Source organism: Ambystoma mexicanum, chromosome 2p (genome assembly GCF_040938575.1).
Source record: "Ambystoma mexicanum isolate Mex_15411 chromosome 2p, UKY_AmexF1_1, whole genome shotgun sequence".
Classification (NCBI taxonomy): Eukaryota; Metazoa; Chordata; class Amphibia; order Caudata; family Ambystomatidae; genus Ambystoma; species Ambystoma mexicanum.
The window spans coordinates 548,477,784-548,493,094 of NC_090923.1; the positions used below are offsets into that span (position 1 = coordinate 548,477,784).

The 15,311-nt window shown below is 47.5% G+C and overlaps 1 protein-coding gene across 1 annotated transcript in view; it reads left to right on the forward strand.

The window, feature by feature from the left end:
• The window catches only part of DNAH1 (dynein axonemal heavy chain 1), a 3,604,831-nt gene that overhangs the window by 1,599,950 nt on the left and 1,989,570 nt on the right, over nucleotides 1-15,311 (forward strand). The window contains exon 30 of the mRNA XM_069644003.1: nucleotides 10,448-10,553. Coding sequence (XP_069500104.1) covers nucleotides 10,448-10,553 — 106 coding nt within the window. The remainder of the gene's footprint in view (nucleotides 1-10,447; nucleotides 10,554-15,311) is intronic.

Consider the following 15,311-nt stretch of genomic DNA (forward strand, 5'->3'; position numbering starts at 1 on the left):
TCATGACAAGATACACCCATAACACCACTATGCCCAAGGCCCTGAAGAAGGGAGCTGCCCGCCAGCGGAAAGAAAGATTCAATGAGGATGAGCTGCAGATGCTGGTAGACACACTGCAGGAGCATACTGCCACAGTTTTCTCTAATAACACGAAGAGGGAGGCAGTACTGAAGAAGGAGATCTGCGCACTTGTTGCTCAGAAGGTCAGTGCTGTCAGGAACACCCCACGCACGATCAAAGACTGCCGCATGCGCTGGGACGACCTGCGACTTAGGGTACGAAACATCCTCTCAGTGAACCGCAGCCGGGCTATGGGAACAGGAGGAGGTCCCAGTTCCCCAATCAAGCTCACCCCATGGGAGGACATCTGCGCCAGCAAAATAGGAATGGAGGGTATCGAAGGTGTTGGCGAGATGGAGTGTGGCGCCACAACATCGGGCGATGGAGGTGAGTGTCCAAAGTAATCATTGTAATGCCACATCTGATGAAAGTCAAGCAATATGTCAGTTCAAAGAGTCAAGCCATGGTCCAACACACACACACACACACTCCCAGCAAAGTAGGCGGACACATTACAGACACATGCAGATGCCTGCTGCAAGGCAATATTGTACATGACACATACCATACAAAGATGTAAATGCCATGAGTCACACAGCCGGCAGGCCCAAAATACTATGCATGTCAGATAGCATTGCTCTTGGCCAACATGAGTGACGCCGACGTATTGTTAGGATTCCATGGCATATTTCTAAATATTCAAAGAGAAATTACTATAGAAAATCTACATTAAAAAGAATTAAGTAAACATTTATTTTTAATACTTCATTATTGCATTATTAGTAAGAGTATTGGTTGAGTGATGTTGAATTTGGGTTCAGTGTTTTACATATGTCAATATTGTAATAAGTTTCCTTAATGTGAACTATATACAGGAAGTACCAAATTCCCCAAACCAAGATGGAGGTTCAGTTCAACACCAATGATTGGTGGAAAATAATTGTGAGGTAGTTTGGAACAGTTACCAACATTCTAAACTGCCTTTCATTCCAGTTTCTTTAGAGGAAGGTTGCAGTTTATTTAGTATAAGCAGTATTAAAATTCCTTTTTGAAGAAGAATATCCAGTGAGTTTTGATTCTACAGAAGTTTGTGTTAGATAATTTTACTCAAGAAGAAGTTTAATTTTAATTATTAAGAACTGTACTTGTCGGCAATGAATTTTTATGAACAATTACTTGAATACAACAGCGCGCGTATTTTTTTAAAGAGAACTCTGTCGTGCGTTTATTTTCTCCTTTCGCGGATGCGTGTGCGGGAAATGATATTTAGGTGTTAAATTATAAGGCAAGTTAGCGCATTACTTGTGAAATATTGGTTCAGTATTATTCTCCTTATTGTACGCGTGTTATTTTCTAGGAGTATAGTGAAGTATCTAGTATAACATGTCTCGTTATATTTAATTTCACTGTTGGTCAGTTCCAGTCAGGATTTCGGTTGCGTATTCTAATTATGCTACGCACGCTTCATTTTAATGTTTACTTCCTGGTTTGATGTGCTAGTGTCTTCTAGTAACGTTTCTATTGGCAGCGAGTTAAGTCCCGGCAATTCCTAGTGAATACATTACTTGGTGGAGCGGACGAGTGTATAACATGTTGCAGTAAGTTTAATGCCCGTTTTAGAGTGCGGTTAAGTATTACGTGTTGCAGTGATTTCAGTGACCGTGTAATAGTGTGGTTGTTTTTGGCATTGTCATCATATTCTACTCTGTTCTGATTGCGCCCACGTCGTCGCGTTCCTCAATTCTGATGAACTTTTCATTTACTGTGCATCAAGCCATCTAACTGAACCCTGGAGCATCAGAACATTATAGTACAGTTTTGACATCTAGTTACATGTGCAGATTACAAAGAAGTAATGCTGAGAGTTAAATAATTCAGAAGCGTTTAATTTGTCAATGACTTAAGAACTATATAGAACATTAATTCTTCAAGCAAGTCAGTTTCAAACCATCTGCAACTTATATTCAAAGAATTTCAAAGTGTTTCAAGAATATAAAATATTGACAGTCATTGTAAATTATTATTATAAATTATCAGAAGATCATCTAAATAATACAAAAGAAAAAGCTATTAATGCCTATGAGCTATCAAGCATAGGCAGCAGGTATATGATAAAAGTTTTTTTTAAATATATTTAAAATAGCAGAAGCCAACATACAGAACAGAGTGTAATTAATCTGTGTATTTATGTGCTTAGATTTCACAGAGACACATTACTGATGGCACTTCCTCAATCCAGTTCCAAAGAGTAATCATTTCCTGAGTCTCACATTCTGGGAACCAGTGTCGTGTCTTAAGAAAAAGTGAAGATCTGCAGTTGTTATTTTCTCCTCCATTCCCCTTTCCCCTTGGGTTTGCCAGTTTGGTAGTTTTATATTTTATGAACTATTGATCAGGCATATCAAGGGGGTCTGGTGGGCCAGCATCACTCCTGCATGAAGATCCAAGATATGGACCTGACACGTATGCCTGCACAAACCACCCATGTATCAAAGAACGTGCTCATCCTAACAGAAATGCCTATTACCCTCAGATGTGTGGATGAGCAATTGTTCTAATGTATGTATGATGCCTATAAAAACATCACTCATGCCGTCCCTCTCTTCGACCACCACAGGCACTGACCATGACAGCGATGGGCAGGACGCAACCCCTGCTGAGTCCACACCCCGGAAGAGGTCCCGGGATGACAGCAACCGCCCTTCGACCTCGAGGGGACAACCCAGGGGGTGCCGTGCACCAACAGGCAAGCCACCCCAGGTATCCATTACACTGGTGCCACCAAGGCCCGTAGAGGGTGAAGCACCACCACCACCCATTGCCCATCCTGATGAATCAGGTAAGGCACCCCGATCCGAGGAGTCGAGTTTGGCTGGGGAGGTGGCAGCAACAGCACCCCTGCCTGTCGAGGACCCACAGGACGGCATATGGGTTCCCATTGAGGACGATGTATCGGATGTGGTCCGTACCCCAAGTCCAGCGGCATCCCCACAAATATCGTCACTCGATACGGAGCATGCCACCACCCCGGAGCAGTCTGGTCAGGAGCAGCGGGAGGGACGCTTCAGTCCCATTGTGACAACTAGGGAGGCTGAGCAGGCTGGGCAGGACAGACAGGGACCGACAGCCTCCACAGGTGCATCCGCAGGGCCGCAGCGGTCTGATCTGCTTACTGCCCTTGTGCGGGAGTTTGTTGAGGACAACAGACTGACCAGACAGGAGTGGCGTGAAAACTTTGACACTCTAGGCAGGTCCATCACGGACAACACTGCCTCCCTGGCGAAATCCTTTGCTGAGAACACCAGCCACCTCTGCGAGGAGGTCTTGGCCCTCCGCCAGGTCCTAGGCCACATAGCGGATGCCATGGAGGCAGGGCATCCCGCTTCCCTATCCCAGCAGGCGGCCACTCCGTCTTCATCCAGTTCCACACAGACAAGCCCGCTCCGCAGGTCGGCACGTACCCTGCGCCGGCAAGACATGCTGCCACCTGGACCAGGGGGTGCCAATTGAGCATCAGGGCAGCCTCATGTAGGCATTGGAGACTCGATGGGACACGTGTGGGGGAGTTGTGGGGGGAGGGGGTGAGGGTGTGTGGGTGAGTTGTGGGGGAGGGGGTGAGGGAGGTTGATGGTTTTTGCACTTACATTTACATTTTTCTAGTTAATACACCCGTTGTTTAGAAAACAAGACCTGAGTGGACATTCTTCATTGCGCATGTGTCATTTATTCATTTACAGTGCATAGTGTACATGTACCCCCGCACCCAGTGCCCTCTGTCCAACCATCACGTCACCCTCTGCTGCCATGTGTGTCAGAAATATTGTGCAATCACTGACTGGCGCACAGCACGTCCCTCCTGTGCATCGGCACCGCAAAGATGTCCACCCACATCTTCTTCCCCTTCATCATCATCAGGTGGTAGCAGTTCAATGTCAGGGGGCAGGGGCACGTTCCGGCGGATGCACATATTGTGCAGCATGACACATGCCGTGATGATCTTGGTCACCTTCTCATGCCTGTAGAGGAGTGCCCCACCCGACGGGCTGAGGCAGCAAAATCGTGCCTTCAACAGGCCAAAGGTCTGCTCGATGACCACACGGTTACGGGTATTGGGACGATTGTAGTTCTCCTCGTGCCTGTTCTGTGGGTATCGGACAGGGGTGAGGAGCCACGGCTTCAAGGGATAGCCACTATCACCTTCATGAGAGGCAATAAAAGGTAAATGTTAGTCAATTCATGATAGACAGCTCTACTAATCACACATGCCTGCAGTTTATCATTGCCCACATGCACATGCTCATGGATGTATTTACGCCATCTCCAGCCCCTCAATGTGTCCTGTGGCATGGACTAATGGTGTGGGTTGCATCTTCAAGATGATACATGGTGTGCACTGACGTCTTGTTGCACATGCATCGCGTACGCATGCAGCTGTTTGTGTGACAGAATTGTGATGTGTTGTGTTCTGTGAGATTTATTTAGAGGGAGCGTTGGCAGTAGTCTGTGCAATATTGGGCAATCAGCGCTGATCATTCCCATGGTGACATACAGCACTCCTGTGGGTGTGCCGGCCCTGTGACAGACAGTGGATTCCCTAGTTGGTTCAGTTTGATGCACTCACAGGGATGGTTGTCCTGTGTGGTGATATGCTGGAGACAGCAACATGGTGCATATGCATTGCAAGGTGCTGGATGATGTTACGGAGGGCTATGGCCGCTGATGAGTGGTGCACGTGTTGTGGGATGTGGGGTGGTTTCCTGTTAGTCATGTAGTGATAGGTGTCGACCGTACTTCATTCAGATGGGATTTGGATGTCATGTACCGTTTGTGAAGGTTTGGGGCACAGTGTTCGGTGATGTGCACATCGTGCAGTCACATCAACATTGACAGCATGGTGGTGTGTGCATCTCCCCACCCATTTCAATGCCATGTGCCAGTCCTGCAACTTACCAAGCAGTCAGGCACGTCGTCCAGCATGTCGCTCCATGAAGCGTGGTAGCGGGGAGTTCCGCAGGACCATAGAATAAGAGTTGATCCGGGATATCGGGCACAACAATGTGTGATGATCTTGCTGGCGTCGCATACAATCTGCACATTGATGGAGTGGTATTGCTTGCGGTTGCGGTACACCACCTCCATGGCATGTGGGACCACCAACTCCACGTGGGTGCAGTCGAGGGCACCTACACAATTTGGCATGCCTGCCAGTGCATGGAAGGCAACTTTTGTATCAAATATCTCCTGGGAAGTCTGTGGTAGGGATATGTAGTCTCTTATGTGCTTGAGGAGGGCATCCAGCACTTGGTTCAGAATCTGAGGAAATAAGGGTTGTGATATGCCATGCATGTGCCCCACTGTGTGCTGGTAGGTGCCTGTGGCAAGGAAGTGGAGCACAGACACTACCTTCAGTAGAGGGGGGATGGCGGTGCGTATTTCGATAAGGCTCACTATGTCGTTGTGTATCATGTCCACTATGGTGGTGATGGTGTCCCGGTCCAGACGGCACAGGGTATGGATCTGCTCAGGACTTAAGTTGAAAGGACTGGCTCTGATGCAAGGGATTGGGGGCTGCCGGTGTGGTAACGGTGGCTGCACTGGTGGGGCATGCTGGGCCTGTCTCACCCTCCTTCTCCTCCTGCGTCTCCTCTGTGGTGCCGGCTGTTGTTGTTGTTGTTGATGTTGTGGCAATGCAAGCATGTCCTCCAGCTCCAGTAATGCTACTACTATTGGAATCATCTTGGTGTGCGGGGGGGTATGTGGTCTGTGGGTGTGCTCCTTTTGTACTGGGCCAGACTCCATTGCCTCCACCTGTGCTGATTTGTGCACCTGTGGCAGTTGGGAACACTCCTCAAGACATTTTACAGTAGGTCAGCGATGCCGGTATTTACGGCATGCTGGTAAGCACTTTTTTCCGCCTTCATAAAGCCGTTATTTGCATGTCCGCTTCACTTGTGATCTCCTCCAGTTTACGGCATGCCGCTATTGCCGGCATGGTGGGTCGCTTGCCCGCGCCCAGACCGCTATTAACGGCACCATACTTTACGATGCCGCTAATAGCGGTCAGGCTGGTCAGAATGGCCCATAGCGGTAATCGATGCCTGTATTCCTTTATCAGCATCTTTGTTCCCTTAGCACCAACCTCGGAATGACCCCCTAAGTCTCACGAGGGCTGAGGGTGACTGAAGGACCTCAATAAGCACACAGAGCAAGGACACTTACAAATTACTCCAGACAGGTGTTATATCAAAAATAAAGACACATTTATTACAAGGCCTTTGTAACATAGACCATAGCAAAAGAATCACAGTAACACTAAGTAAACCAATACATCACACTCAATACAATATATATACAAGACCATGGGGGTTTAAAGGGTTAATTGCACAAAATATGTCGACAACCTAGATGGGAAGGAAACAGGCAGTGCAGTTAATCTTTAGGCCCAGTTCAACATCAATAATTCACCTAACTAAGAGGCAGTCCAAGCCCTACGAAGAGAGGAGCCTTGTGCTCAATAGTACATGCACGTGCTTGTGCCAATGGGCGGAATAGTGTCTCTTCAAGGGCCTCTAGCAGCTCAGGAAGGTGGATGAGGCGATCCAGAACAGGTTCCCACTATTTAAGAAGGACGTCCACTTGAAGGAAGAGGCAGTTCGAGAGTACGGTATGGAGTCGCTATTTTGCAATAGCTGTGGAAAGGAGAGGGGCCCCGGTGGCCACTCGTGCATAAAAATGGGCTCTTGCGCCTGGGGCCACTGGTTGGGGTAAGGAGTACTCACCAGTCCTCGACGCAATCAGACCCAAACTTTGCCAATTCAGTCCACTTCGTTGGCAGGTTTGAATGCGGCAAAATGACGTCTCGGCACCTTTCAGTTCCTAAGATACAGCGATGATTCCCAAACAGGACAGTGGCGATTTCTCCGCTCCGGGTGGAGGAATCGACCCAGTTTCACTGCAGCAGACTATTAGGGGCAAGAGGGTCACAAATGCAGCAAACATGCACAGGTCGTTGGCGCGGCAGGGCAACATGGTAACCACGATGATTCCTGTCCTGGCGCACTCGTCTCACTTCAGACCTGGGAACGCCAAGTGTACGAAATTCGGTGTGAGGGTGCCGGGGACACAGAGCTAGCAGTATACCAAGTTTCAAGGGCCTCATCGAAACGTTGGCGGTGACAGAGCAAAGCAACTGGGTAAGCTGGTCAGTCCACTGGTTGGCCCAGGGACATTTCCAAAAAAGCTTACTTGCAGGGTTTGATGAAGGTGCCGAGAATAGTTGGTCCCACTATTCCAATGGGTCAAAGCGTCTTCTCAGACCTTCTAGGACGACCAGATGCAGAGAGGTCCAAAGGGACGACAGCGGGCTCAGGGTGCCAAACCTTGCAGCGGGTCACCAGCGGTTCCTCGACTCAACTTCTTAGTTGCAGGATACTTGGATCCTATCCTTTGTTCAGTGAGAACAAAGGAGATCGACATGGTGGTGGTGGTTTCAACCTCCTCTTATCCAAAGTTCCCTTCACGCTAATACAGAGAGGACACAATGGGAGATCTGCTCACAAACACACACTCCATACGTGGACCAATCACGGACCACGGTGGTCCCAGGCATTCATGGCACTCCAGACTCTCTGGCACCCACGTTGTGTATTGGAATCAGACATTCCAGCCCACATCCTGGAGGCACACACACAAGGCATGCAAAAAAGCCTGCAAAAACATTGGGATTTGCGAAAAAGTGCATGACCAAATAAGGACTGGCTGCGTCGACTCAACCTGGGGAAGGTGAAGGGGCAAGGTGGCCAAAGGACAGGACAAAGAACCTTGTGGCATGGCCATTTTGGAGCCAGGCCACCTATTTGTGCCAAACGTGGTTAACATGGCAGGAAAGGGTTAAAAAGAATGCGAAAAGAGAGCTGCCACCAGACCTGTCCATGACACATCTGCACAGTTCATAAAAAGTCCACCGAGAGTATCTAGGGCCTTTGGAAATGACTATAGACCCAAGTGTGATGTATGGTAAAATACATTGCACACGTGTTACATGTTGTACAAAAGTTGCAACAGGAGGAAAGGACTAAGGGAAACAAAGTCTCCCAGTACTGACTGTCTTAAGGGCATGTCAGTTTCCCCACAAAAAGCGAGAAAGCCCAGAGGAGTGCAGCTGAAGGCTGTGCTTCTCTGGCAAAGTCAGTCAATGGTGTTTAAGCAGCAGCAAAAAGATTGGGGGTTGACACATGAAGGGAAAATGACATACAATTATGAAATCTTTCCTAACAGTTATTTATTCTAGTATCCTATGCACTGCACTGTCCCTTCCCACTCACCCTTTCCCCTCCCCCTTCCCATGCACTTGCGCGATCTGAATGACACCTGGCCTAGTAGGATCGTTGTCTTTGTCTTCCCTCTGTTCCCCCTCTCTTGCCTCGTCGCGCCTTCAAACACTTGTGTATAGGCGCATTATAAATGCCATATCATATCATATATATCCTAAACCTAATTTGAACCTCACACTCTAACGCAAGAAAAGGTGAAAAAGGGAAAAATGCCTCTTGGCTTGGCACCTTCAGCCTTGCTTTAGAATTCCAAAATAAAAGTTCCAACAAAGAAACAAAGGTGTTCTAAACAAAAGTTCCACAATCTAAAGGGGGTCTTCTCCTTCCCCTTAGTTTCTTCAAGATTCTTACTACTCAACAATCCAAAAGGATATGTTTCCTCCTTTTACCTTTATCAGATTGTTTGACAGTTCACAATATTAAGGCGTATTGCTCGTCCCTTAAAGTTCCATTCCACTAAGTTGGGCTCAAGATAATAACTTCCTTTCCTTGATCAACTCCAGCTACTTTCATTAGCAAGAGGATATTTTCCTCTCTTGGTTATTCTTCAGATCTCCCCAACACAGTACTTCAGGGTCATGTATATGTTTACTAGCCTGACAAGTATTACCGTCTTTTCAAAAAACAATGAGACGAGGAAGAGCTGTGAAACTAACAGGCACGTGTATTAGAATGATGCCTGTTACTTCCTGCTTTTGTTTCTCGCATGTGTTGGCTTTACTCCCCTGCCCAAACCACCAACTGTTTCAAGTGTCTTTGGTTACTGGCAGTGTTATGCTTTATGGGATAATTTTTGCTGCCAAAGGTTCTGGTACCGTCCTCATACGGGGGACACCCATACAGGATGGAGGAAATGGGACTTAGGACTATGAGTACTCTAGTCACTACAGTGAGTAACTTTTTATTATCGTAGAATTCCATTATCATTTGGCGTTGGCCTCTAGAGTCACTCTACTGAGGTTAGAAGAGACTCTACGGTCTCTAGACAACAGCTTCTTGAAGCAGAATGTACACATCTCATTTTGCTACTGTGGAAGTTGTTTACTGAGGAAAACACAATTTCTTAATGTGTATTCAAAATGAGAGATTGCCATCTAAGGTGGCAGGGTCTAGTCATTTCTGCTACTGCAACCAAGAAAGCACTACCTCCCATTCTAACTTGGCAGAGAATTATTTTAACCCCTCTGCATATTTTCAATATATTATGGTATATCAAGGTAACTGGTTAAAAAAAAGAGACTTGAGTCCAGCCCTTGTAAAAAAAAAAAAACAAGAAATAAAAAGATGGATAGGGTCCTTACACAGTGCCAAGTTAACATTTTGATGCACAAGAACTCTCATTGGACCATTCTGATTACAATAGTGTGAATACCTCTCTTCTAGTGGAAATACCTGCAATTCTGTTGATACCCGAGCATACAATGGCAATGCATGCCATGTGATGTGCTGTATTTCGTGTGTCAAATGATCGTGCTACCTGGCAATAATATGGCAACGGCTGGTAAATGGTGTCAATACCTGGATATTTGTTGGCAGTGACTGGAAAATTCCTACCCATTATCTATGCAAAACGTGAAACAGTTGTCTTTGCCAATGCTTCTTTGCCTTTGGTAAGCAGCATTGTGTTTATTCTGTATTTCAGGGTGAGCTGGAGAAAAATATTGCTATCACTGTTAGTGGAATTAAGAGCATTCTGGGACTTACAATGGAATGTTTCATATCATTATATTCTGAAAAAATAGTTTTTAGTAAGATGTCCAACATACATAATGAAATAGTTCAAGTCTGTATGCGATTCTTGGCCCTCCAGATATTTTGTCTGACAGCTCCCATTAGTCCTAACCAGCGTAGCTAGTGGTCAAGGATCATGGGAACTGCCTTCTAAAACATTTAGAGGTCTGCAAATTGAGTACCTACTGTACAGTGAGCAGAGTTTCTCATGCGTGCATTCTTTACCTTCCTCTGGAACTTTCATCCTCCACACGTTTAATGCCTGTTTGGTGACCATCCTCCTGTTCTCCACCTAAAACCTCTCATGTGTTCTTCTCTTACAGTTCTGGCGCATGGGCCTGTTTTGATGAGTTTAACCGAATCGACGTGGAGGTGCTTTCAGTGGTAGCACAGCAAATAGCAACGATACAGAAGGCACAACAACAGAGGGTGAGTTTTGCACAAGGCATTGCAGAAAGCATGTTTTGCCAATCTTGGATATTTTTCACATACTTTGGACAGACTCATTAGACACCAACATCACTGTAGCAACAAAGGGAATACATAATTCATGAGAAGTGTATGGTAAAATGCAATACAACAATTACCATGTTGCCTCTCACAGTAACAAATGTAACCCAATTTGATAACATCCTAATGTTGCTATGTTCCAAAATAACATTTTACATCCTAGACAATATTAATTCACCATATAGTGAAAGCTGAGCAGAGACATGCACTTTTGCAACAGAACATAAAACACCACAACACGATAAAAGGGTGGGCAAAACTCAAAGGGAGTGAAAGACTAACAGGGGTAAAGGGGAAGAAGGAGTAGCAGAATGAGACATACACGCTATTATACAAAGCCCATAAACACTTCTATATCTCCCTGGTGCCCCCTCTCTCATGTCTAACTTTTTCTCTTACTGACAACAGGCACAGCCTCTGAATCCAGTCATTGCATGAAAGTTTCCCATCAGCCTTCCATACCTTCAGGATTTACTTTTTTACCACCATCAAAGCAGGTCAACAAAAGCATATGTCTAATGGATTCTTTCCTCCCACCGATTCCTCATCTGTGATGCCCCTATCCCATCAAAGCTGTTCCCCGGAAACCTTTCCGCTGCTAGGGGGCGCATCGCTGCTACGTGTCGGCTCTGCATGACGCCTCTACCCACCCCACGCTGGATATGACGTTGAGGTCAGTATATGTAGCGGCACTTCGCCCTGTGACCTCACTTTCTTTTTTCCACACACTCTGTTCGCTGATCAGAACATGCTCATCTAGCTAGCTTAACTATTTTTTCATACGCCATGCCTACTCCGTCCAACGCCTCGGGCTCCAAGCCATGTGCGAACGTCAGCTGGCAAATGTCAGTCTCGGATCCGCACCAGATTGGTTTATATTGCTTGGCCAAGGAACATGACACCTAAGGCCCTCTTGAAGAGGGTGGCGAAGATCTTCACATTTGTCCACAAGGCGAAGGGTGAGGTTCTGTGGTCTCGGTCAAGGTCACACGGCGTGTAACACCACTCCAAAGAGCAAACTGCTCAACGCAAGGAAAGGAAATAAAAGATGATGCATCGGATGACATTCCGCTCCCAGAGTGAGTCCTTGCACCAACATTTGTCTTCCTCTTCGAAGAAGAAGAGCCACTGCTCTAGGAAGTCCACTGAGCGTCCAGCGCAGGTACCTTTTCCGACCCATTCCTTTATGCCGGAGGAATGGGAAAACCTCTGCCTGAAGATGTTGGACATCCTCACCAAGGCGACGTCCACTTGGGCATTGCAGGGTCCCAGGTACCCTCTGGGGACCACTTCTACATGCCTATGGTCTTGGGCCTGGACCGGACAGAGGTCTCTTCGGGAGCGGGGGGCTTCATCGCTGGGACCAGCATCGTCGTTGAAGTAGACTCGCATTGAGGGCACAGGGCCTGCAGGAATACGTCGCAATCCCTAGGGATGCCTCCATGTCAAACATGTATGACATCTGTGACAAGGAGGGCAACCAGATCCCCTTTGGGCTGGAACCGACGGGTTCTAGGGAGGTGAGGGAATTCCCAGAAGAATTCTACGGGGAACGTGAGGATGTGCTGAGCCTGGCATAAGTCCTGCAGGGGGCCATTGACCTCAACACCGCCCCTGAGATTGACATTTTGCCAGCTCCCATGCCAGGAAAGCATCAACCCGCCTTCCAGCGCTTGTTGGCTAAAGTGGCCAGTACTCTGGGACTATCTGCTCCGTCAAGGTCTAAGGTTCAATACGAACTTTGCAATATTCTGGAAGATGCCTTCAAAAAAAGAGATGCTCCTGCGCACTTAAATGTGGCCTTTAGGCCCCCAAATTGGAGGTGCGGGAGAAACCTGCCTCTGTTCTGGCAGTAGACAGGGATCTGGCGAGGAAGCACCATCCTGCTCTGTCGGACGTGGCTTTTCTTTCCTCCCATGCTTCACCTGAAAGCTTGAAGGGTCATGCCACGACAGCTAGCCTGGAGACCTCTGCCTTCCCGTCCCATCCACCGTATAGAGAGAATAAGAGGTTTGACGCATGGAGTGTGAAGGCATCATGAAGCAAGACACAGACAACAGATTCAAAGTTCAAAATAAAACACTTTATTAACTTAAATATCAGAATGGAAAAAGGCCTATCTTGCCCTATGCTAAGGTGGGATTTTCATGCCTAAATGAAACTAAGGAAAGTCTGAGTCAAAGAGTTGTCTGTCTGTGCCCAAAACCTATTCTTGCCCTCACAACTAGATCTTTAAGGATGTCAGTAACCAAAGAAACAGTGCTTCTTCCACCTCACAGCTTTCTTTCAGCTCCCCTCCCCAAGTGTAAAACAATTCCACAAAAAGTCTTGGAAAAGAAACAAAAGCGTCTTGAGGTTCCGCCCTCAAGATAAAAAGTGTTGTTCCTCAAGTCTCAGGGTTTCCTTCCCCAAGGCTTTACCTTCACCATCACAAGGTCCTTGCTTTCTTATGATACTATGTCACAATGCAACAGAGACATCCCGGAGGGAAGGTCTCCTGTCCTTGGTCTCCGACGGCAAGGAGGTGACATGTCAGACGCTGCAATAAGGACAGGACACAGCAGACAGTGTGGGAAGGTCCATGGCCGCTAGCACAGTGGTAAGGCGCCACTCATGGATGAGGACGTCAAGGTTTACGACTGACGGGGGGGGGGACATGGCTACAGCACCATGCAATAGGACGTGCTTCTGAAGGTGCTTCTGCTGATCCTCCATGATGTGCACAAGAAACTATGGAGGAAACTCGACGTGAAACGTAATTTTGCAGGAGTGGCTGCATGAAGGAATACTACATACAAGCAGCATGTAACAGGAGTGATTGGTATGCAGAAGCAAGTGTGCTGAACAAAAGACTAATCTATACACTCCGCCGAACGCGAAACTAAAATGGCAGCCCACCGGGAACAAAGAGATGAGATGAGGAGATAAGGAGTTGTAACAGAACCGCTGCCTGTGAGGGTGCGGGGACCGACTGCCATAAATTATTACCATCAGGACGGGAGAGCAGAAAGACGCCGCATACATCGGAAGGGGCTTCATTGTGGACGAAAAGTGCCAGCAGTGATTTGTGCTGGCTAGACCTTGCGATCAACCGAGGAGACCGAAAGATAAACATAAATGGGTTTGAGAATGTGACAGGCTCATTGACTGTGCGACGTTCCAGGAGCGGAATATATGTGTGGTTGCTAACCAAAACGAGGCTGCCGAAAAGGTGTAATGCTCGCACACGATACAAAGTAACACCAGAGGAGCGTTCCCGCTCGGAGGATACTGGATATTGGAAACGTGGAGATCTAAACATCTGCTAGATACAGTTGCCTCCTTTGAGGAAATGCTGGCGGAGCCTCTCGCGTGGTGTACACTGTTGATGACTCTTATGTATGTAGCACGCACTGAGAAGGCTGCAGAGTGCGTCTTGGTGCGGGTGGCCTGTGTTATTTTGGGCACAGAGAGTAAGCGATCAGAATACACCAGGAATGCAGACTGGCGAAAGTAGCTGATGCAGTGAGGACTGTCACAAGCCAGGCTGACGAAATTATAGGACGAAGGTGGGTCACCCAAATTAGGTGCACGATAGGCCATAAGGAGCACCAAGGCCTTGGATTCTTCATTTAGTTGCTGTCTTACCAGAATATGGCCAACTAATTGCAGAGGGTTACAGCTGCTGGATAGTAACGTGCTACATCACAGCACTTAGTACGTGAGAGGGATATCTGTGATAGCCAGCCTTGCTACCGCAGCCCTCACTAGCGAAGTGACACACTGGGCATTTAGTTCAGAGGTGGAAAGACCACCCCCCTGAAAGCAGACCAGCCCTGAAGGAAGCATACAGTAGGAGGCTGGAACATAACAGGAGCACGACAACTGTAGACATCCACTGAGGTGGCGGAGATCCGGAAGGGAGGGTAAAATGAATTGGCAAAAATACACTGGGAAGTGGAAATGTAAAATGGTGCATGCTGCCGAAGAGCTGTCTGAGGTCGCAAACTCCCAACATACAGCCTGCTGCGTTGGCAGAGGCAGTAGGAACGCAGGAGGGTCCACGAGACAGACAACCATTATCTCGAGAGTGGTCTTGAGATGCGAGGGGAGTAGAATACACCGCGTACCTGCCAAGAAGCGAAGGGAGCAGCGCACACAGTGCCTGATACGAACACGCCGACGCAGGATCTGCAGGCCACAGCATCACCATACACCGACAGTGTGTCGCACCGCCTATGATAGAAAATAGCTCAGTGGAAACTACAATGACGTCTAAATCAACCAAGTTCAAGGTGAAATAGTCGTCAATGGACACATTCTCCAAACCAGTACAGATGGAGGGAGCAAAGACAATGGAACAGGATATACAAGGAGATTGCGCCCCAAAGCGAACTGATCAACAGATCCAGGAGGCCATCGCTGAACCGAAATCGTCATCGGAATTCAAGATTGACGCAGTCAGTATCGATGTGAATCTCCTAAAACAGGATGTCAGAGCATTGGCGGAGCACACAGGAGTACTGGAGAAGGAGGTGAAGGCTAATGCAAGCAGTTGTAACACAAACTCCCAGGATGTTGCCACGCTATAAAAACAGGTGTGCAACCTAGAGAGCAGGGCTGAAGAGGCAGAGGGTCGGTCCCGCAGAAATAACGTACCCATTGTTGCGCTCCCAGAAGGAGAAGGCTCAGACCCGA